Below are 24637 nucleotides of genomic sequence, written 5' to 3'. Positions count from 1 at the left end.
AAGCAGAATGATAACTGCCAGTCACCAGACTCTAGCTGGATCTACTCCACCATTTTTTTTTTCCAAAATGGGGGTCTCATATTGCCTAGGTTGGCCTTGAACTCACTTTGTATCAGAAGACAGCCTCAAATGTATAGTTATTCCCAAGAGGGTGGGGGGGAATGTCACCTGTCTCCAGTTTCTCAACTTTACCTGATTCTCCTGAAGTCTTTTGCCTTTGGCAGAGTCTGGAAGGAATGAGGAAGAAGCAGAAATTTTTGCTTGTGGCTATTCTGGCAGTAACTCTCTTTACTCAGGAATACCTGAGAATTGAAGAGGAAGCACCTCTCTCTCTCTCTCTCTCTCTCTCTCTCTCTCTCTGGGATTCCATGGGAGTCTAAACTCAAATCTCTTGACATGGTCCCCAGTGTAAGGAAACTTGAGGCTTCCCAAGAAGGATGTGCTGTGTCCCACCCCCAACTCCTGGGGCCATGGGACACCTGCTTTCAAATATGGGGCTGAGGAAGTAGAAAGATTTATGATCAGAATCTGGTGGGGCCAGAATATTCGAGTGTATTAGCTCTCCATGCACCCCCAAAACCCATGTAGTTATTTTCTGAGCTACAATTTCCAACTAAGAGTTACTTGACAAGGTGTGAGCCTCAGAAAGTCCAGAGACGTAGACTGGGCAAAGACTATTTCAGTTGTACTAGAAGAGCACACATAGAGAGTGTGCAAGGTAACATAACTGATGAAGTCGGGGCTGATCTCAGGGTGTTAAAGACCTTGCTCAGAGGTTGGGAGCATCAGCGGTGTCGGGAGACTTGGAAAGACAACCTGGCCGTGCAACACGACCTCCATGAACTGCCGTGTGCGTGTATTTCTTTACCACCTTCATAGAGTTACAAGAAACTAGCTAGCTATAATGTTCTTGGATAGTAGTGATGAGCTACGATGAAGCTGCTTTCTCACATAAATATGTGTGTGCATATTTTTGAGCAATAATGAGCTCTTCCCCGGTGGTACCAGGGGTGGGACACAGAGCTTTACGCATGTGAGGCAAGCATTATTTAGCAGCGTCATGCTCGCTCTCAACCTAGTGACTTTTTCTCTGTTGCTCATTCCTCTCTTACTCTCCCCTGGACTCAGCAGTCTCTCTGCTTCAGCCCCCAAGTGCTACAGTTGTAAGCTTAAAGCGACGGGGGAGAATTTTCTCATTCTCATGTGTGTAGTTTTTGTCCCCCCCCCCTTCTGCCTTTTGGCTTAGTAAAGATTCATCAAAGGAGGCAACTTAGGTGTATTTAACAATAAGATAATAATCTACGACCATTTTCTTGGCGTGCGATTCCTCCTGCCCATGCCGTGTCTACACATGTATGCCACGGGCTCCTCTCTTCTTATCTGGGTGTTCAGATGATTACCTATCTCTCCATCAGCGTATCTAGGTGTGTTGTGACTAGCTCTCTGTGGCCGTGTAGCTATTGGTGTAACCAGATATTATATTTAGATATCTGACTGTGTACATCTAGCCATCGCTGTACACAGTGGTGTATCTAGACCTTATCTTAGGGAAGGTCTGATGTGGGAGTGGGTACCTGTCATCTCTGTGGGCGGTGTCTTTATCTTCCTGACAACCTGAAGAAGGAGCTCTGAGACATTTTTCTGGCACTGTCTTTGGCTCTTTTGCTTCTCCTCACCCTGTCTTCCTGTCACTGGGGCAAATAAAGTCTGAGGCTCCAGTGTGGGGCTCTCTATTCCTCTCTGGTGACCTCTGCAAGCACCAGGAAGCCATGTGCTTACTGCGCCCAGAAACTTGGTCCTTGTTGGTAAATTGAATCTTTCCTTCCTTAACTGTCGTTTCTAGCCTCAGGAGCAGAGAGGTGAATACAGGAGCCAAGACAGTTTTTCTTCACATTTGAGAAGCCTTGTGTCTGGGTTCTTTACCCTTAGGATGGCAATCAGAACTGGGCCCTGCTTGCCTCCTGTCAAGAGTCTTGGTTGCATCCCTGGGAACACGGCCAGATATGTAGTTGATTCTTTGCAGCAGATGTGTACCGGTGACATTGACTTGCCTGGCTCTTAATGAAGAGGAACCTCTGTTAGCTTTGTGAAGTCCCATCCTTGATTCTCCAAAGTATATGCATTTAAAAGGATGCCTAGTCAGGGACCAAAAGGATGTTCCGATATCAAAGTCTAGCTCACTCTCTTCTCTCTCTCTTTGTCTCTGTCTCTGTCTGTCTCTCTCTTAGTGATGGTCTTGCTAGTAGCTCAGGCTAGCCTTGAACTTCTAATCCTCCTCTCCCTCCATGCATTCCAGGTATATGCCATCATGCCCTTCAACCCAGCAGTCTTCAGAGTAGAGCTTTGCATCTTTATCTGATATATTCTTGGTTTTTAATTTCGATCATGAGTGTCCTGACATGCCATCAAAGGACTTTGGATCCTGTTGACTGTTGTGAAACCCTTGTTGATTAGCTGGTTTTAGTTGCTGGTACAGTTGGAAGTGCCGAGGCAGGCTAGGGGAGAGCAGCAGCTTTCAAGCACCTCGGTTGCTGTTGGGTGATGTGGGCACAGGGTTATCCACCAGAAGAGCATTAGCAAGGGCTTCTGGACTGTGCGTGTAGTTCTTAGCAGAGCGAGGCCCTGGCTTCCACCGCCAGAACCCTCCTCCCGGCAAAAGTCTTAGAACACACACATTCCAATGAAAGGGTTTCCCAGCACAAGTGGAAGAGGGGCAGCCAGACCTTGCAGAGAGGTACCAGAGACCTAGTTTCCCAGAAAGACGGATTTCAACACCGTAGGCTTGACTCTCTCTGGCTCTGTGTAGCAAGTACCAAAGTAGATTTATCAAACAAGTAAACAAAATGGTGTCATTCTTCCCCCCTTCCCCCCCCAAAGTGCCTCAGCCTATCTTCTCATGAAATATCTTAGGGAAAGCTTGAGGAAGTATGCCATGTTATTGTATTTTAGTTGTCAAATACTAGGCAGGCCCTGACTGGGCCAACTTCCCCTGAGTCAGAGATGGTGATGAGCTTAGTTGAATTGTGTGTGTGTGTGGGGGGGGAGGGTTTGAGAGCAGTGGCAGCTGAATCAGAAGCCCTGTACAGCAGACCTGCAGTACCTAGGTGCCTGCAAAAAAGGAAGGAGCAGGTGGGAAGAAGGAAGAGGCAACCAAAAAGGAAACATAACCCTGGCCTGGGGCAGGTGGCAGGGCCGCCGCTACTGTGCAAAAGCCTGTACCATCAAAGGCAGCAAAAAAAAAGTAAAAAAAAAAAAAATTGATCTTTGTTTAGATTAACAGACCCCTGACTATGAAGAAGGAAGGCATCCAGACCCGAAACCGGAAGATGTCTAGCAAATCTAAAAAGTGCAAAAAGGTGCATGACGCGCTGGAGGACTTCCCCAAGAGCAGCTCCTTCAACCCGGCCGCCCTCTCCAGACATATGTCTTCCCTGAGTCACATCGCCCCGTTCAGCCACTCCAGCCACATGCTGACCACGCCGACGCCCATGCACCCGCCCTCCGGCCTCTCCTTTGGACCTCACCATCCTTCCAGCATGGTCACCGCCATGGGGTAGAGAGCCCTGCTCCACAAGCTCAACGAGTCTCCGAGTCTGCAAAGAGTCCCTCTGACCCCTTCCACTTGCGTTTTTGCAGGAGCAGTATCATGAAGCCCGAAAGCGACAGATCTGTGTTTTTTGAAGGCAGAAAGCAAAATGTTTGCTTCTTTTTCAAAGGAGCTCCGGGTGGTGTCTGTGTTCCAACCACTGAATCCGGATCCCATTTGTGAATAAGCCATTCAGACTCATATTCCCTATTTAACAGGGTCTCTAGTGCTGTGAAAAAAAATATTGCTGAACATTGCATATAACTTATATTGTAAGAAATACTGTACATTTGAGGAAGACTTTATTGTACCTGGATAGCTGTAAGAAAGGCATGAAGGACGCCAAGAATTTTAAGGAATATAGGGAAAATAAAGTATGGAGATACAGAAGAAACTAAGTCTGATGTCCAAATGGGCACGCTGTCAGTTTTGTTTCCCTTTAGTTGTTTGATGCATTAAAAAAAATAATAATAATAAATGAGAAAAAAAGAAAAAAAAAAGAAATAAAAGAAAAAAAGAAAAAAAAAATCCAAGAAAAAAAAAAGGTTGTAGGCAAATCATTTGTTCCAGGCTGTGAGCTTTTACAAAGCAAATTTCAGATCTGGGCAATCGGAGTGAACTCTCACCAATTGCCAATGAGGATTTGAGAATGTCATGTCTAGGCCTACATGCTCTGTGAACCAGTTCCTTGTAATTGTTGTTTGTATGTATAATTCAGAAGCACCAAAATAAGAAAAGATGTAGATTTATTTCATCATATTATACAGACTGAATTGTTGTATAAATTTATTTACTACTAGTGTTAAGAACTGCTTCTTTTTTTTTTTTTTGGTTTTAATGTTTTCCTTCTCTCTGGATTTTTGGCTGAATAAACTAGCTTGCTCTCAGTTGATCTACGGTGGATGTACTCTGGAGGGTTTATTTTTCTTTTAATTTTTTTTTGATGATATTTATTAAATAGCTTCTACGGGCCCAGCGGTACCTGTCTTTTTCGTCACTTCTCTTGCAGCCTAAGCTGTAAAGGTAGCAGCATACCAGCTAGGCTGTGCATGTCAGCGACCTGGCCCCTGGCAGGCCTGGTCCTGAGAGCGACCTGGCTGACCGTTCGCCCCTGTGTGTTCCGTGTTAGTGATCACTGCCTTTAAACAGTCTGTTGGAATAATACTATAAAAATAATAATAAAGTTGAAATATTTTAAAACAACAAAGTACCACTGTATCGAAGTGATGGCTGAGCTCATAGAGAATTTTGTAGCACTAGTTAATTTCAGAGTTGGTTTCTTTTTAAGCATCCCCAAACAAATATGTTAAGTGATTCACCAGGAGACCACATGGCATCCATTCCTTCAAGGGGAGAATTCTGAGTCCTACTGTTGCTTAGAGCAATCTGTCCCTGGGTGGCCACAGCTTCCTGGGTCCTCCAGAGAGCTGCCTGCTTTCCTGGGGTACCTGCTGGAGACAATCTCAAAAAAAGAGTGGGCAAACTACTTGGCTGAGGTTTCCAGGTGCAACTCACAGCTCCTGGGTGGATCCCTCTGACACTGCAAGCCAGCTGGGTGCACCTCAGTTCGTTTCCATCTTCTCTATTGCTGAGTAACACTGCAGTAGACAGGCAGCCAGAATGTCTGCTCAACAAGAAATAACCCTTCTGAAACCTGCCACATTCCCTTTGCCCTGCTGTCAGAAAGTGTAACAATGGCGCACACTTAAGAATCTGTTAACCGCCTCTGCTTTCTTAGCAAATATTTTAAATCTAAAGCTGGATGTTGAAATAAAAGAGTAAGAGAATTGACATACAAGTGGAGATCTTGCTGGCTCCTGATTGGTGACCAACAGTCCGATATTGTTTTCCAATCACTTTTGAAGCACCTAGGAAAGAGGGTCATATTGAACCTGGGCATTTTATTGTCAGGTTGGTTCCACATCTCAGGATTCCCCACTTCTCTTTGTAAGACCATTTGTGTTAATGCCCTTTCACCTTAAGAACAAGGAATTCAAATTCTTGACATTCCTGGAGTGAGAAGGAGTAAGGGGACACAGAAAAAAAAAAACAAAAAAACCCAATACTAGCAAGCCTGAGCTTCGCTTTGTTTTAGGTAAGGTAACTACCTCAGCAGTTCTTTGTCATTTCATCATAGCATACTTTGATTAATTTTCAAAGCTGTTTCTAGAAGATGAAACAAAAGCCCAAAAAATATGTAGATAGCTAGATGATAATGGCTCAGATTTCCTTTGGAATATGTCTCTAGTAATTTTTGTTCTTATTTAAAGAAAGAAAGACACAGCAGAAGAACCACGACATTGGTGAGAGTTTAATCTGGAAAACCAAGAAAGTGTTTTTGAGCAAATTGTATCCTCAATCAATTTTCAATCTGTTTGATCTCAGTTTTCAAATAAGTGTACAAGCTTAGCCATATAAGAATATTTGAGCTATAATGTGGAGCTTGAAAGAAGGGAAGAACGCATGATGACTTGGGTTAGGTGTTTTGTTTTTCACACTGTAGACTGGGTTGGCCTGGTACTCACTGTATATCCTGGGCTAGTCTCAAACTCCTCCTGACTAAACCTCCCTAATGCTGGAGCGACAGGCCTGAGCCAGCACACCTTAGTTAGCTCGTTAAAACACTTCAAAGGCCAACATCATAGCGGAAAAGAAACAGCTCTGCTCTTTAGGAAGTCTGCGGAATAAACACCACTGGATGTAAGCACTTTCAGCGTGGTGGGGCTGGCTCATGCCTCCAGTGGCAGCATGGGAAGACAGGCAGGTGTGCTGTTGCTCTCTGTTAGAGGCCTGCCTGGGCTACCTAGTGAGACTCTGTGCTCAAACAAACAAACAAACAAACAAAACCAAAACCAACCAACCAACCAACCAAACCAAAACAAAAAGTAAAGTACAACAAATAAATAAAACAAAGCTTGTCACTTATTCAACAAATCCCTATTGAGTATCTAGGTTGAATTTCATTTGAAACATTTTTTGAATGCAACCGCTCAGAACATAAAGATGCTTGTTGCTAAGGCTGATGACCTGAGTTTGACCCTTTGGAGCCCACACAGTGGAAGAAAAGAAATGACTCCGACAAGTTGTCCGCTGATCTCCAAGTGTGGGCTGTGCCATGTGGGTGTGCACACGTGTGTATGTTCACATTCACACGTGATAGATAGATAGATAGATAGATAGATAGATAGATAGTTAGATAGATAGATAGATAGATAGATAGATAGATAGATAGTTAGATCGATGCTTTTTAAAAACGATTTAAAACTTCCTTCTTTCCTTCCTTGCTAGATCAATATTTGTCCTCTAAGGTTTAAAGACGATTGTTTAGGAGAGATAGTTCAGTCAGGAAGCTGTTTGCTGTGTAAACTTGAAGATTTAGTTTAAGCCCCAACCCCACAAAAACCTGGAGAGGTGTGGTGGCATGTGGTTGTCATCCCAGCGCTAGGAAGGTGGAGACAGGTCCTGAGACAGAGTTTAGCATGTCGCATGTGTGTACACACTAATACACCTGCACACACACACATACACACACACACACACTTTTTAAAGCTTATTCTTTTTTAAATCTGCTTTATTTATTTATTTATTTTGCAATTAATTCATTATATAGCTCGATTGAAGCCCCCTCCCTCAACTCTTCCCAGTCCCTCACTCCATCCCTTTTCCCCCCAACCCCCATCCCTTTCCCCTAGTCCACTGAAAGGGGGATTCTTCTCCTCTGCTATCTGCCCATAGCTTATCAAGTCTCAACAGGACTGCCTGCATCTTCTTCCTCTGTGGCCTGGTCAGGATGCATCATTAGGGGCAAGTGATCAAAGAACAGGCAATAGAGTTCATGATAGAGACAGCCCCTGACCCCTTACTTGGACACCCACACGAAGACTGAGCTGCCAGTCGGCTACATCTGAGCAGGGGGTCTAGGTCCTCTCTGTGCATGGTCCTTGGTTGATGCACCAGTCTCTGCAGGAACCCCTTGGCTCTGGTTTTTTAGCTTTGTTGGTCTCCTTGTGGGGCTTCTGTCCCCTCTGTGTCCTTCTATTTCCCCCTACTTCCATAAGACTCCCTGCCCTCTGTCCAAAGTTTGACTGTGATTAGAGCTTATTCTTATTCTTCATCATGAGTGCTTTATTTTCTTTCTCTCTTCCTTGCTCCTTTCTTCCCCTTTCCCCTCCCCCCACTGAGACAGGGTCTCCTGTGGCCCAGGCTGCTCTGTCCTTATGTAGCCAAGGATGACTGTAAACTTCTGATCTTCTTGCCTCCACGTCTCAAGTGCTGCCGTCACGGGTATGTGCTACTACAATGGGTTTATGTGTTGCTGTGTATTGAGCTCAGGGCTTTATGCAAGCTAAGACAACATTCTATTAACTAAGCTACGTCCTTGACCATTACTATTTTGAGAATTCTCTATCGGGAAAGCCTAAAAATGTGAAAAGTGGCATTTGAAAATCCTGGAGGGACAGGATCCAGAAGGTTCCGGAAAAGTCTGGTGGCCCCTTCCTCTGTGGTGCTGCCTATCTTATCCAACGCCAATTAACCTGTGCTGCCTGATTGGCAGTTCCACACAGGAGTCAGCATCTCTGTCTTTGGACTCTCTGCTCTTTCTGAACTGTGTCCAGGCCCCTCTGGATCTGAATACATGGGACTTACTTGTCCTGCTGATTTTGGCAGCCTGGCTCATCATTCTCTCATCCATCCTGTAAAGAAATCCTGCCTGAATGGCTTATGGGCTCTTCTCGGACGACAGCCAGCACCCAACCTTTCTTTTTCCTCGTCTCTCTCTCTTTCCCATTGGAGAAGGGGATAAACAGAGGAAGTAAACTAATGTTCACAAAAGCAGGTCCTTTCCGGGTGCCTTGGCCATGTCCCTTCCTGGCTGGCCCTTGGCTGCTTTGCAGGGGACCCTGGTCCATTAGCTGCATTGTCTGTGGCGCGTTTCTACAATCCCCTGTCATGTCTGTGTGCACGGCTTGTCAGGCTGAGCACTGGAGAGGGGATTTGGAGAGCGGGGCCCCTCTGCCCCGCCCATCCTGTTGACCCACAGGCCTGGGGCTGAGCAAAAGCCGTGCCCTACGAAACCCCCATCTCACTGCCCTTGTGGGAGGGACCTGATCCCCAGCAAGAGCTTCAAGGTTGTGTCAACACCTGAAAGTGACATTGTGTGATTGAGGAAGCAGCTTTGGGATGTGGGCTTTATGGTTCAGGGTGCTGAGTAAGGACATGACGCCATTAGGTCCTAAAAGGGGACCCGATTCTGTGGCTTGGTCTGAGGGCGATGGAGCTGCAGAGACAGTGCCACAGAGAAACCAGCCTCTCTGGGTTATTAGGGGGAGTGAAGGTGGGAAGGAAGCCCTGTGGGCACAAGAAACTAACAGAGAAAATGAAAGTTTTGTTCTTTTTTTCTTTTCTTTCTTTTTTCTTTTCTTTCCTTTCTTTTCTTTTCTTTTCTTTCTTTCTTTCTTTCTTTCTTTCTTTCTTTCTTTCTTTCTTTCTTTCTTTCTTTCTTTCTTTCTTTCTTTCTTTCTTTCTTTCTTTCTTTCCTGATGATAAAATTGACTAATGCTTATGAACTAAGTTTATAAAGTCCCCAAACACTACTTATTGTTGTGGATTGCACTCAAGTCCTCTCCCATGCTAAGCAAGTATGAAGCTACAGCGTTTATATGGCCTTAAACATCTTTTTAAAAGGAGTAGACATTATGTTCACCCTTGCTGTTGAACCTACCATGAGTAGACAGTGTTTGGGACAGTTGGCCCCAAATGCCTTTGTGAAGAAGTTGTTTCCTGGGGGTTGGGAGGGTCTTGAGTATAACAGTTGCCTCATTTTAATTTTGAGACACCCTGTAGCCCAGGCTGGCCTGGGATTCACAGGGATCCTCCTAGAAGTTGCTATTTGAGGGTCATTACAAGTCCATTTGAATTGAAGAGTGTCATCAAATGAAAGTCTGTTATCTGTCCCGTGTAAACCTGGAAGCGCGTGGCTCACCACAGCAAGCATCTGCAGGGGTCCCTTACGTTGGCTGCAAGTGTTTCTTTGTTTTATGCGCATGCCCATTTTGTCTGCATATATGTATGTGTGCCACAGGCATTCCCGGCGCCCTTCGAGGTAACAAGAGGGAGTTGGATCCCCTTGGAATGACAGATGGTTTCGAGCTACCACGTGGGTGCTGGAAACTGAACTTGGGTGCTCTGCAACAGCATCGAGTACTCTTAGCCGCTAAGTTATCTCTACAGCCCCTGGGCAAGTGTTTAAAGTCACCTGCATCTCCTTTGGAACAACATTTCCCATAGGCTAGTGATAGAACTCTACCAATACCTTCAAATACCTTAGGACCTTGATCCATTTCCCACAAGTTGTCCTCTGACTTTCATTCATGTACTCTGGCACATGTACACCAACACACACACACACACACACACACACACACACACACACACACACAGAGAGAGAGAGAGAGAGAGAGAGAGAGAGAGAGAGAGATAAGTAAGTGTAATTTAAAAATTCATTAGGTAGGAACACTGATCAGTCGTTCATTTCATTTCTTGAGACCTTGGATCACTCAGACCAGGCAACGGAAGGAACAAAGGGGGCTAGTGGGTGTGAGGCTTGTCCAGTGCAGTACCCTCTGTATGCTAACACACAGAGCTAGCTCCACAGCGAACCACTGGCAAATTGTAGCTGACCTTCCACCGAGCACATCTCAGGAATTACAAATGGGGCTCGGTTCCTCAAGTGGATTTTCTCACTTGGTTTCTTTCACAAAATTCTGTAAAGCTCTTGTTTCTCTTGTGGATGAAGAATATTCCAGAAAAAGCAAGTGCTTTGTCCAGTGGCTCACATCTGCTACGTATGAGTACAGAGCTGGACCCAGCAATAGTGCTAATGGCACTAGGAGAAAGACAGGCTTCAATAAGCTCATAGCTCAGTGCCTGGCTTATGACACTTGTTCCTTGTGTTTCCTTAAATACACAAAAACCAGGGTTCTGCCTCTTTGAACACTAAGGGGCCCCTGTCCTAGAGGAGACATTGAGATTACACACTCAATACAATGGTTTCCAGTCTGGGGATAGGCCTGTAGGTAAAACGCTTACCTTGCAGCAGGATGTCCTGAGTTCGAGCCCCGGAACCCATGTGAAAAGCCGATCATGGTGGTATGTGCTGGTAATCTAGCTCTGGAGAGGAACAGTGAGGTAGACCCTGGGGCTAAGAGCAGCTTGTTCGGCAAGATCTAGGCCAGTGATAGACCATACTTAAAAACAATGTGAGCAGTGCCTGAGGAATGACATCTGAGTTGGTCCTCTGGCCTCCACATGTTCATGTGTAGTTGCATGTCCATACATGTACATGCACACAAAAGACACTCAGATGGCAGAAGCCATGAGGACTGGTCATCTGGTAAACTGCTTGCTACATGAGAAGCAGTATCTGAGTTCAGATCCCAGCAACCACGTATCAACCTGGCATGGCAGTGTGTGTGTGAGTGTGTGTCTGTGTGTTTGTGTGTGTGTGTGTGACCTCAATGCTGGGGAAGCAAAGACAAAAGGATTCCTGGCAAGAGTTCAGGGCCAGCTTGGGCAAGTTTCTGACACCCTGTCTTAAAATAAAAATTACAATGGCAGCTAGTGGCTGTGGTAGCTCAGTTATAGAGAGCTTCCTTAGGCATGGGCCCTGGCTTCCATCTTCAGATAGAAATAGAGTGCAGGGGTATAATGGAGACATTTGCATGGCAAGATTTTACTCAGCTGGAAGGGTTTGTGTGTTTGTGTGCATGTGTGTTTGACTTTTTGTGTAGGACAGAGGTCGATCAATCCTTACTGCCTTATGTTTTGAGATGGGATCTATCACTGGACATTGAGATTTTCAATTAGGCTAAACTAACTGGCCACCAAGCCCCAGGAATCCTCCTGTCCCTGCCTCTTCAGCCTTGAGATTTCAGGCATGTGGCCAGGCCCAGCTTTTTAGGAGGTACTGGGGATTGAACTCAGGTCATCAGGCTTGCATGGCCAGCACTTTATTGACTGAGCCATTGAATAAAAGGGTTTCTGCAGGATGGTATTTCAGAGACTATATCAGGAGAAGAGGAGGTAACAGCCAGGATTCTGGGCTGCAGATGTGAGAGCACTTATCAACCACTTACCAGACCCTGGCTTTCATTCCCAGCTCTGGAAAGAAAGAGCAGGAGATGGCGGAGGGTGTGGAGAAAAGACAAGACAAGAAAAGAAAAGAAGAAAATAAAAATGAAAGAAAAGAGAAAATCTCGATCAGCTTACAAGAGTGAATACTAAGTATAAGCAGCTAATCTAATTCACGTGGTGTCGGCCTTCCCTGCAGTGGTTACCATCTTGTTGGGTAACAATATGTGCCTGGGAACAATCCATTGGTGAGTGGGCCTCTGGCTCTGGTTGAGCGAGTTTGGATGTTTTACCCTGACTTTATAGAGAGGGGCAGGGAGTCCATGCATCTATAATTGGATCAGGGTTCCAGAGTTGCCACTTAGAATTGAAAGTGACTGAAGAGATGGAGTTGGGAGCTTCCTTCACGTTGCTGCCGCCCTCACCCAGCATATCATACCTCTGTTCTGTCGGAGACCAGGGATCCAGTTTGTACATTACACAGGCCCTTTGCATCCTTTTCCTTCTGGATTCCAGAACTGGACCATTTCCCTGCTTCCAAGCATATCAACAGATGGTAAGAATTCTTTTTTTATTTTTTTCTCCTTCCTTTGGTTTTTCAAGACAGGGTTTCTCTGTGTAGCCCTGACTGTCCTGGAACTCATTCTGTAGACCAGGCTGGCCTCGAACTCAGAGATCTGCCTGTCTGCCTCCCAAGTGTTGGGATTAAAGCCATGAGCCACCACTGTCCACTGGTAATGTTGGTTTTAAAAGCCATAGCATCCACGTGGCCCGCTTTGCTAATCACCCGCAGCTCTGATGAGGGTGGAGGTTTTAAACTACAGCTGTGGCTAAGGTGAAGTTTAGGGATAAGGTGTCTCTGCTTTCCATTACCCCAGATAGAAGAGTGCTGGCGGAACGTCTGCCCTCAAAGCCAGCTGGCTGAGCAAAGGTGAAAGGAGAGGAGGGAGAAGAGAGGTGCACATCAATCCACTTTTTCCATCAGCCTGGCTCTCTAAGGTGTATTGTTGGCCTGTGTTCTCTCTCTGCTGTGGCCTGGGAAACTGAAGCTCTGGGGATGTATCTGAGTTACTCAAGGACATAGAAAGTCTTGTCCCCAGGGGCCTGCCCTAGATTGTGGCAGTGCTGGTATATCTCAGCTCTAAACAATTAAAAAAAAATTAGAAAAGACCACAGTGGTGTGAATGAATGTTCAAGGTAAGGGAAACCCCAAGGTGAATGATCACTGAGAAAGTTTTCAGGCCCTAGATGATGATATCTCTAAGGGAACTTGTATCCTTGCTTTCTTGTCTCTGAAGAAGACGAGCTGAGGGCTGCCCCGGTCTTATTGAGTGATGCCACCATGATGGAATTGTGTCTCTCTGCTTCAGCCATTGACTTTTTTTTTTTGTGTGTGTGTGTATGTGTGTGTGTGTGTGTAGGCCATGCTACCCTTCAATTTACAATGTAGCTGGTGATCTTGAACTTCTGGCCCTCCCGACTCTACCTCTTAAGTGCTAGGATGACAAGCATGAGCCTTCATGCCTAGTTTATGTGGCACTAGGGGTTTCCTGCATGCTGACAAGCTCTCTACCAACTGAACTGCATCTTCAGCTCCAGCTTTCTGAGGGGATGGAGGGAAAAAAAAGAGTAACTGGGGCTAGACAGATGGACTATTGGGCCTGAGTTGGAATCTCCAGCAACCATGTTCAAAAGCCAAGTATAGTCAGGCATGATAATCCCAGCACTCAGGAGACAAAGATCTCTGTGCCTCTGCAGGTGAATCTCTATAGGTTTGAGGACAGCCTGGTCTACAGAGTAAGTTTCAGGACAGCCAGGGCTACACAGAGAAACCCTCTCTCAAAACAAAACAAAACAAAACAGAAAAAAACAAAACAAAAACACAACACAACAAACAGAACAATAAAGCCAGGCATAGGCCAGGCACAGTGGTATATGCCTGTAATCCCAATACAAGAGAGGTTGAGGCAGGAGGATCCCTGGGTTTGCTGGTCCTCAGTCTAGTGAAATAGATAAGTTCCAGGTTCAGTGAGAGATGCTTGTCTCAAAAACTAAGGTGGAGAGTGATTTAGGAAGACATCCCAGATGTTGGCCTCTGGACTCCATTTTCGCACGTGTACATGCGAGCACATGCTCCAGACACATACAACCCACCACCGCTACCACCAAAAACGAGGAGAATTCTAATCTGATCCCAGATTTTGAATGGATGACATAACTTTTCACTGGGGACAGACAGCTGTAACTTGGCGAGAATGGATGCCCGAATTGGACTGAAGCTTGCAAATCAATACAATGTGTTGGCTGCTGGAAACTTGTCCCATTTTGTTAAGGATTACATTTCTACATGGTTTGCAGACTAGATGTTAATCAGTGGCTCTTGGCCAGAGAGGGCAAATCCTACCAGCAAATAAATGCATTTAAGATGTCGGGGGATGACCAAAGAGGAATATGTATACAGAGACCTAAAAAAATATGAAACCAGTTAGGAACTCAAAGGTCATTTTGTTGAGGGCAAAATTCTTGTGCAGGGTGCTGACAGTTTGCCCTCTGGGTGTTTTCAGAGCTTAAAGGATCAAACTGTCCACACAAAATATGGAATGTCTAATACAGAAGCCCATGTACCCTTCCAGCCCAACCTTTTTGCCCTTTAATTACCGTGGCTCCAGCTTGGTGTTGGATACCACCCTGCCTGTAACTGTAGCATAGGCGTGGCATTATGCGGTCAAATGATTGGCTGGTACCTCTAGACAGTACTTTCCAGGAGTCTTTGGGGGATGAGAGGAAATAGAAGGCAGCCTGTCAATCACAGCTCATCTGAAGCTATGCAGATGAGGGGGGGAACAGTTTTCCTCCACATTGGAGATTAGTTTCTAAGGATAACTGAGCGTCTTTGCCACCATGCAGAAGTCCTCACCAAAGCTTCTCATGCCGCCATCAGAAGTACTTGCTTAGCATGCAGGAAGCCCTGTGCTCACTTTGCACTGCAGAAACCAGGCATGGGGGGGGGCGGTAAGAGAGAAAGGAATTACAGTTCTTCACTTTAAGAAATCTGGCTCTTTTTTGCAGATTGCAGGATGTAGCAGTATTTCTGGTCTCGGATGGTAATTTTTTTTTCTTCCAGATGCTCTTATGAGTATGAGTTTTGAGCTAAAGAATCGGCTCAGTGCATAAAATCACTTGCTGTGCAAACATGAGAAACTGAATTTGAATCCTCCAAATCCACTAAAGCTGGGTGAACTAGCATGCACTCACGGCCCTAGAGCTCCTACAGCAAACTCTGAATAGAAGTTCACTGTATGACCCCGGCTGGCCTCGAACTCAAGACCCTCCTTGCCCATTCTAGGCAAGTACTCTATCACTGAGCTATATCCCCACATAACAGAGAGAGTGAGGAGAATTGTTGGCAGCTTTCTGGCCAGAGAACCTGGCATTCACAGTGGTGAGCAAAAAAAAAAAGGTCCCTGATTAAAGGGATTGATCTTTGAAGTCTACATGAGTGCTGTGGCATTTGTATACTTGTATTCACACACAAGAATGTGTGTATATGTGCATGCACACACAGACAGACAGACGCAGGCAGCATCATATGCCAAGAGGAGAAGTATGAGGTTTGCCTTGGACTCACTTCTGTCTTCTTCAGTCCCCATCTCTTTTGTTTTGGGCAATTGACAATGACACTGAGTCTCTCTCTGGTATCATTTTCACTTAGCTGCAAAACCTTGCTGGCAATAAAACCCTGTGCTCTGGGCGGATGTCACCTGTTCCTTCTCTCTTTGCATCCTACTCTATGCTAAGCCTGCTAGGAGCTGGTATTTACAGGTTTACAGGCTTCGTGTTATTATCTTTGTTGAGATTTGCACAACAGAGAAACTTTTAATGCCTTCACACTTAAGCAAGCTACTCTCATGTGGACTCTAGGTACTGGGAGATAGATAATGTTTTTGGTCTGGTTGGTTCTTGTACTGGGAATAGCACCCAGAACTTTACCCATTTAAGGCAAGCACTGTACTACTGGCTTATATTTCCAGACAAGATATATATATATATATCAGAAAACTTTAAGGACTTTCAGCACTTAGCACAATGCAATTGTACATATATATGTATACGTGTGTTGGCCAGAGAACAATTTGCTGTCCTTCCGCCATGAGTTTGGACATTTGAACTTAAGTCATCAATGCTGGAAGCAAACACTTTACCTGCTGAGCCATCTTACCACGCCACAACTTTGAGACAAAGTCTTGCTATGTAGCCCAAACTGACCACTACTTCATAGTGTGCATGTCTCAGCTCCCCTCAATGCTGAGATAACAGGTGTGTGTGGGCACAGAGAAGCTTGTTGAATCACAGTTTTACCACTTACGTGTGGGGTGACCATGCATCTGGAAATAGACAGTATTTTAGCATAGCAGGAAATGAATATTAATAAGCCATTTGTGACCCTATCCCTGTGCTAGATGTGTGGCTTAACAGTTGAGTGCTTAGTTCGCGCTTTACACAGACATAGTACCTCACTCCACCCTCCTGCCTGTCCTGTGATGCACTGGTTTATCACCCCAAATTTACACAGGAGCACAGAGAGGCTTTAGGAAACTAAGTGAATTCGAGTTTCATCTCCAGAGCTGTGTGGCTACCTTCTACCCCCAGTTGTCCTTTAGTCGTCCCTCAGTCAGAAACAGATGCCAAGGTGAGCAAGGTGTGGGGCCTGTAATTCCATCACAAGGGAGGCTGAGGCAGGACCACGAATTCAAGACTAGCCTGGGGAACATAGTGAGATTCTATTTTAAAAACCCAAAGGCAAGAAACAAAAGGGAAGGACTTGGAGCCCTACATCCTTGCCTTTTCAGTTGTTTTCCTTAGGAGACTTTCCAAGGCTCTTTCTGCTGAATGGCTGTGGTTCAGTTTTTCCCTCATAAGACAACAGCACTATTTAACCCTCCCTCCCAAAAGGTTAAGTTACTTGCCCAGCATCTCATATCGGGCAAAGGTCAAGGCTGGGTTGACAACTAATCGCAGGGCTCAGGGATGCATGTCCCTCAGGGAACGTTTGGGGCAGACGTGGGTTATGTTTACACTTGATTGCTTGGTGGTCATCAGCAATTTTTAGGAGCCCAGCACCTCTCATGTAGAAACTCTGGCTTGAAAATCCCTTTCTGTGTGGGGGAAAATGGTGGTACATGGCTGTTATCCTAGCGCTTGGGAGGTAGAACTAGGTAGACCTCTTTGAGTTTGAGGCCAGCCTGTTTTATGTGGTGAATTTGAATTCTAGGCCAATTAGGGCTACACAGCAAGAACTTGTGTGTGTGTGTGTGTGTATGTGTGTGTAAGAGAGAGAAAGACTGAGATTTAAAGCCAGTTTAGTGGTACAGTTCACCTATACATTCCATCTCTTTGGGAGGCTGAAGCAGAAGAGTCACAGTTCAAGGCCACCTGGGACATAGAATGTATCCAGGGCCAGCCTGGGTTACTCGCCAAGATTCTGTCTCAAAACAAAAGCACTGAAAGTGGATGACATGGCAGATAAAGTTCAGTGGTGCAGCACTTGCTTAGCATAAACCAGGTCCTAGAGTTTGGCCCCAAGCTCTGAAGGTAGCCAAGAACAAAGAAGACTTCCTTCCAGGACTGGAGTTGTCTCTTGGACAAGTCCCAGGGATGGTCCCCTTTCTTCCCATTGCTTGCTTGCCTCACGCCTGAGTGATAACAGTGCTCCAGACACCACGGGGAGACTTGCTGTCCGTAATTATATCTAGGCTGGTAAAACTCAACTAAACTAATCACCCAACACTGGGTCCAATAAAAGCTCCCTCTTTTCATAAAGGGGAAATTATCCAGGGTTGAGCAGTAGAGGTTAGGAGAATGGCCATAAAATATAATTGTAATAATAATAATAATATTAATAGGGGTACACTCTTTGTGGCCTCTTGCCTTTCATCCCAGATCTGAGAGAGACTGGCTACTGCTAATTAATATGAGTTGGCCCTGTTTACATAGACATATAGGGCTGAATAAGAAGCCAGGGGTTTGTTTGGTCTTGGATAAGGACTGAGCGTTACATTTTCTGACCGATGAAGGTAGGGTGGGGAGCAGAGGTGGGAGGGGGTGGCAGTGGGGGCATTGACACAATTTCCTTCTCCACTTCAGGGTTGGAAAGAATTAATAGACAGAAATTAAGAAGGCTGTTTTCACCTTAAGGTTTTCCATATATCTACACTTCACTGCTCAGGGTGTTTGGTTTTTAAACTAAGCTTGCTGTGTTTGGCTTAGAGGCTCTTTGGGCTACTGCTTGAAATGGGCTCTGGAGGACACAGATCATAGATGCTGCCGACTTGGGAAGGATGATGAGGGTGATGGGGAGGGCCCAGCATGTATGTGGCCAATTGTTCCTTTCCTTGCTTTTTCATTTGAGAGAAGGTCTCCTGTAGCTCAGGTTGGCCTTAGCTTATATAGCTGATGATGATGTTTGACTCATTAACCTTCCTCCAGTGCCCGGGGTGCTGGGATTACAATGTTCACACCCACTTCTAGCTTTTATTTTCAGAAAAGGGATGTGAGAACCATCATTTTCTTTTTTTTTAATCACAGGTTTTGGGGGAGATGGTGACAAGGCAGTAGCGAGGAACTCTTTGCAGAGCCACCTAGCAGATGGAAAATGAGGGAAGCCCAGGTCTGGGCTTCCAAGGTCAGGGTTGCCTCCGGAACACTTGTCTGTTACTTTACCTCTAGATGAAGTGTAATAGAAATTAATGTGTACTCTGAACCAGGTAGCCCACATGCAAATGCTAACTTCATCAGTGACTAGTGAATAATTTAACCTGGCTAAGCTTCTCTCTCTGTGTGTGTGTGTGTGTGTGTGTGTGTGTGTGTGTGTGTTTTCTTTGTTTGTTTTTCTAATATGGCATCTTGTCATGTGGCCCTGGCTGGTCTTAAACTTGAGATCCTCCTGCTTCTGCCTCTGCACTGCTAGGCTTACAAGCATGTCTAAGAACTGTCTGAGCCCTGGTAAACACAAGCCAGGTTTTCATTTGTATCTCTCTCCATTAGTGCTGTAAAAAGGCAAGAAGGAAAACATCAGTTTAATAAGAGGTGGCTATCTGCCAAGGGCTTGGATTTGATCCTTCAACTTTTCATTTCTTCCTCTTGAAATCACTCTAGGCCTCTGACAGATGTGATGAAAAATATGTGGAGTGCTAGAGAGTCTAAGTCTTTGCCCTAGCTTTCACTTGTCACATGATAGCAGGCAAGGGGCTCAGTCTCCTCTGGGCCCAGTTTCCTTATTTCAAGGCCATAAGATATCATCAGATTTGTGGCTTCCAGGTCCTTTAGTGAAGGGTGGAGTGATTAGAAAGTGTTGTCAGCTCCATTGTGGCTTATTTTGTTTTTCCCAAGGGTTGCATCTAGCCCAGGATGAGGTCAAAGAGTTGGACAACATTGAAAAATGTTATAACACAACGTGATATTTGACCTGTGGTCCAAAGGCACTCTTGATGTTTAGGGTGAATGTTATCAGTGTGGATGTGAGCCTGGCTACAGGGTCTAGGCCCCAAGTATAATCGGGGGCTCCCCAGAAAAGAAAAAGACAAAGCATGATAAAATCAGGGTGTTACATACAGTAGTGGATCAGAGTCAAGACCAATAGAGGATGGTCAAAAAAATAGGTGTCTACACCTAAGAGTGTGGGTGTCTACATCTTTCTCAACTGAAGTGCCTGTGTTTCCACACTGGTACATTCATTCTGACATGCCAAGTTCTCATGCAAATGAGTTGAAGCTCATTTATTATCTTGGACTATCAAAAGTGTTTTCGCTTCCATCAGAGCAGGTATTAAAAGTAGTGGTGCTTTCCTGTAATTTTAGCATTTGGAAAGCAGAGGTAGGAAGCTCACCAACTTGAGGCCAGCCTGGGCCATACAGCAAGACCATATCAAAGAAAGAAAGAAAGAAAGGAAAGAAAGAAAGAAAGAAAGAAAGAAAGAAAGAAAGAAAGGAAGGAAGGAAGGAAGGAAGGAAGGAAGGAAGGAAGGAAGGAAGGAAGAAGGAAGGAAGAAGGAAGGAAGGAAGGAAGGAAGGAAGGAAGGAAGGAAGGAAGGAAGGAAGGAAAGCTGAGCATATAACAGTTCACTGAGTGTAAAAATGCCTGGATTTGATCCCCAGAACCACATAAACTGAGCATGGTGCTGCAAGCCTGTAATTATAGCACTGAGTAGTAGAGGCAGGAAGAACAGGAGTTCAAGGTCCATCTTTGGCTACATGAAGAGTTTAAGGCCAGCCTGGGTTATAGTCCTGTTTCCAAACAAACAAACAAACAAACAAACTACAAAGTAGAATGGGTATGTTAGCTCATACTTGCAATCTGAGTATTCAAGAGGCTGAAGCAGAAAGATTCTTGAAAGTTTGAGAATAGCCTTGTCTATATAGTAATGCCTAGCCTGGGCTACAGAGTATCACAAAAATTCAAAACAAAACACATAACAAGAACAAAAGGATCAATAATAATAAGCAGATTAATAAAAGCAAAATTATGAAAGTTCAATATTTGAGTAGGAAAGAGAACACCTTTTTAGGTTGCCTTCTGTTTTACTAGTGCTCAGCTCACAGGAGAAAAGGGGCAGTGAGACCCACCCTGAGTCTCTGATGTCTCGGGTGGGACCAGTCTTGACAAAGACTACATTGTGTTCTCAGTCGCTGAGGCAGGCAGAGCGGGTGCGCTGCTTTGCAGAATTGCTGGCCTTCTATTTTCTATGGAGCATGACCCTTTGGGACTGGATTAAGGGGAAGACTCATAATCCTACAAAAGAGAAAAAAAGACCACCACCACTGCCCTCTTTTTGAAGATGTGTTCCATGTGAGCTAGGCAGACCGTGGTTATGTGTTACGGCTGGGTATGTACAATCATTCAGTTGCATCCTAAGAGGGGAAAACATTTCCCTGAAAGTATAAGTGCCCACCACTTGCACTGCAGCCACTGCGCTGTGCCCTCAGTGGATGCATAAATCTTCCAACACTGAGCAAGAAATGATTCAGATGCGGTAAGACAAACAGGTCTGACTGCTTCTCTTGTGCTTGTATAGTACTGACTTGTGACTACAGCTGATTAATAACAGCAGCGAATTTCATACAAGTGCCTCTTCACAAAGGGGCCCAGTGGCTGTATAGACTCAGATATTCCTAAAGTTGGGCACTAAGGCAAATTGTTGCTAACTCCTTTAGCTGCTGGAGCATAAAGAACAGTATACAGAGGTTGAAGGGGAAGGCAGACCCACTATTCCCATGTTCTTAGCTAGTAGGAAATATCCCTTCTCCTCTGCTTCTTGGAGATTCCTATGAAGATTAGACATGAGGGCAAAGGAGGAATGCATGGTGAGATGTTTGGCATGAGTATCCCACTCCAAAACAAACAAACAAACTAACAAAAAAACTAACTAACTAACTAACTGTTACTGCTGTTTATACTTCTTTAAGCTAAAGATGTCTTCTATAACCAAGATGTTTAAATCAAGGACTTTGCAGGTATAGTTAGTTAATGGTCAAAACACTCTCTAGTTATAGGATCAACAAGCTGATTGATCAGAATAATGGAAGACACAATACCAGACTACATTAAGTGAGCCCAGAAGTGAGATGTCTAACCATTACCTTGAAAGTCTTAAAAATCCACCAGGAGAGAGGAATGGTGTGAAAATAACAATTCTGGTGGCCAGAGGTGGCTTATTGGATGAAGGCACTTGTTGCCAAGCCCGACAACCTGAGTTCAATTCGCAGGACCCATTTAGTACAAAGAGAGAACTGACTTCTGCAAATTGTCCTCTGACCTCCACATGAATGCCACATCTTTTGATACACTATTAAGTGTCATGATGGAAATGAAACTAAAAGATGGGTTGAGAGGAATGAGAACATAAAAGATCAGGAAGACTCTTACTTGACTTGGATTTTAACAAGAATTTGTTTTTCATGGCCAGGAACCAAGTCCAGGGCTTTTTTTCACGCAAGAAAGTACTCTCCCAGTGAGCTCTGCCTGTAGCCCCCTCAGTAGGATTTTGCTAGGAAGAGTGATATGAAGCACAAGGGCTTTGCATGCAAGGCAAAGGACAAGGTCATAGCATGGAGGTGGTAATGGAGGAACCCCTGACCTGATGTAGACCACACTGACAGAAAAGCTGGGCAGAGAACATGGGGCCACATTAGCAACAGTATTTAAAGGACTGGGATTTTTCTTTAGCAACTAGCATGAAAAGGAATCACAGCTATGTTGACAATGGATATTGGGAGGGATAGGGACAGAGAGAAGAACTATTCAGGGGGCCACAGCAGGAGTCCAGGCAGGAGGCAACAGGCCACACCTGAAGAAGGTACTGACTTGGAGAGATGGATGGAGAGACCTTTTGAAGAAAAACCCCACAGAATCTGGAAACTAGGCAGATGAAAGGGGCTAAGCTAGAACAAAGCAAATTATCTGGTGGCAGTGAAAATGACCTAAACTTTCTGGTTGTTCTGTTTTCCCAAATGCCTCTTGGAAGAACATGGGAAGTGGCAGGGGCCCAGAATTTGGAGAAGGGAAAATAAAACTAGCACGGCACATCCTGGATTGTTGGTGGATTGCTCCAGTCACAGCGTCCAACAGGCAGTGGCAGGAATTAGGAAAGACGAGGAGGTGGGGTGATCTGTGCAGAATTCTCTTTCAATCATGTCAAGGCCGTAAGAACCTGAGGAGAAAGTAGGAGGGCAGGAAATACTGACTCACAAAGGAGGACCCAACTTGGAAGTAAGAGGTAGAAGCCAGAAGGGCCAGGGGCTGGAGAGGCAGGTGAAGGGCATTAGAGGCTGCCTCCTGGCAGCCAAGGGAGGAGTTGTTCCCAAAGACGGAAGGGCTGGGAGTGCAGTTCAATGGTAAAGTACTTACCTAGTATATATAGGGCCCTGACTCTGATACATTGCACTGCGGGAGGCGGAGTACAGTGTTGTGAAAGTAAAGCTAAAGAAGGGGAGATGGTTTGGATTACCGCTTCTCAACCTTCCTACTGCTGTGATCCTTTTATAGAGGTTTTCACGTTGTAGTGCCCTCTATCCATAAATTGATTTCACTGCTACTTCATAACTGTAATGAAGTTAATGTAAATATATGATATGTAGGATATCTGATACGAAACCCCTGCGAAAGGGGTTTGACACCCCCCTCCCAAAAGGGTTTTGACCCACAGGTTGAAAACTGCTGCTCACTCCAAAGTGTAGAGTATCTGCTGCACGAATATGAGGACCTGAGTTCAGCTCTCTAGCACCTATGTAAATGGCAGGGGCAGCAGTGACCTCGGAGCTGGGGTTGCAGAGACAGGCGGTGCCCCAGAACTTACTGACCGGTCAGCTTAGCCAAATCTGTGACTTCTTTTCAGTGGGAGCCCATGTCTCAAAGCATCTGCTAGATCAAGCCTCTCAGTATTTTAGCAGAGAGGGGAGGGGTTCATGGGTTCATGAGCACAGACTCCTACCTGAGGAGCTATGGGAAAGTGGTGGCTTTTAGGGGAGAACTCATTTTTTACAGGTGGGGCCTTAGTGGATGGTTCCACAACCACGAATATTTGGGCAGTAGAAAACTGGAATCAGTCGGGTGGGGAAGAGGAAGAGGAAGAGGAAGAGGAGGAGGAGAAACAACAAACAAAGAAAACCCAAGGATACAAAATTGGAAGTGTGTAAGGGAATAGGAGAAGTTACAGGGAGCAGTGGGGGCAGGGGCGATATGATCAAGATACAGTGTATACTTGTATGACATTCTTAAAGAATTAATACAAAAATCATATTAAAAGTAAGGTAGGAATTTGAAGAAGATGCTGGAAATCACATACTATCATCAACACACACACACACACACACACACACACACACACACACACAGCTGAGAAGAGAACAGGAACTCTTTGGAGGCAGGTGACTTATGACCTGGAAAAGAGATTCAAGTGGTGTCGTGGTGGTTGGCATGTGGTCTGAATAGAAGCATGGCTTGCTGGTGAAGGGGAAGCCCAACCTATGCAAACTTGTGAAAGGCTTGGGTGTTAAGCTGGAGAGCAAAATGATCACAATAAATGTCTTTAATCTAGAACAGACTAGATAGAACAGACACTGAAGAAAAATAAACAAGGACAAGATAACATGGTCCTCAGGAGATGGGGCTGGATAGAAAGAAACCCTACAGGACATGAGGGGGAGCTTGGGGAGGAGGGATAGGAAAAAGGATTGACTTTTCCATGAGAAAAGAGAAATGGAAAGAAGGGTCAGAAATTTTAAGAGGGATGGAGAAGTCGAGGGAGGCTCTATCAGGAAGTAAAAAGTCAAGGTGTCCACAGGGAAGGCTTGAGTGTGGGGCAAAGAGATTCTAGGGAGTCTTTTGGGGAATTCTTATTGAGTTATATGGGACACAGGTAGACCCAGCTGAAGGCTTGCCAAGCAGCAAGGCTGGCTTTCATGAACTTGGGGCTCAGAAGTCTGGAGACCGGAACAGAGAAATGAGACTGAGGTTATACAGTGGTCTGAAATGCTGAGCCAGCTATTTTCAGGCTTCGATTCCATATGTTCAAAGACAATAAGTTCTGTAAACTAGCAAGATTAGAGAATTAAAAGAAAAAGGGGAGTAGTGACACATACCTGTAACACCGGCTGCTAAGGAGGTGACAGAGGGTCAAAGGTGCAGGGCCAGCTGGGACACTTACTGAAAGCTGCCTTAAAACAAAGAGTAAAAAGAGGGCTAGGGTGTGACTCAGCGTCAGAGGCTAGCACACAAAGGCCGTAGGTTCAACTCCAGATACCTCAGGAAAGAAGAAGCAGTGTGGGGGTGGTGCACACCTTTAATCCCAGCACTCAGGAGGCAGCAGGATCTCTGAGTTCAAGGCCAGCCTGGTATACAGAGATATACCAGGACAGCCAGGGCTAT

The 24637-nt window shown here is 45.2% G+C and overlaps 1 protein-coding gene across 4 annotated transcripts in view; it reads left to right on the top strand.

The window, feature by feature from the left end:
- The window catches only part of Gata3 (GATA binding protein 3), a 30092-nt gene extending 25293 nt beyond the window's left edge, over nucleotides 1-4799 (top strand). For 2 of the 4 annotated variants that reach the window (XM_060372424.1, XM_060372423.1), the window contains exon 5: nucleotides 3281-3485. In XM_060372424.1, coding sequence (XP_060228407.1) covers nucleotides 3281-3334 — 54 coding nt within the window. In that variant the 3' untranslated portion in view covers nucleotides 3335-3485. Of the gene's footprint in view, nucleotides 1-3272 lie in introns of all 4 variants that reach the window. The other 2 variants (XM_021631844.2, XM_021631845.2) reach the window with 2 other exon arrangements.
- Nucleotides 4800-24637: the final 19838 nt, after the last annotated feature.

The sequence above is a fragment of the Meriones unguiculatus genome, chromosome 19 (assembly GCF_030254825.1).
Source record: "Meriones unguiculatus strain TT.TT164.6M chromosome 19, Bangor_MerUng_6.1, whole genome shotgun sequence".
Lineage (NCBI taxonomy): Eukaryota > Metazoa > Chordata > Mammalia > Rodentia > Muridae > Meriones > Meriones unguiculatus.
This window is presented reverse-complemented; position numbering and strand designations above follow the sequence as displayed.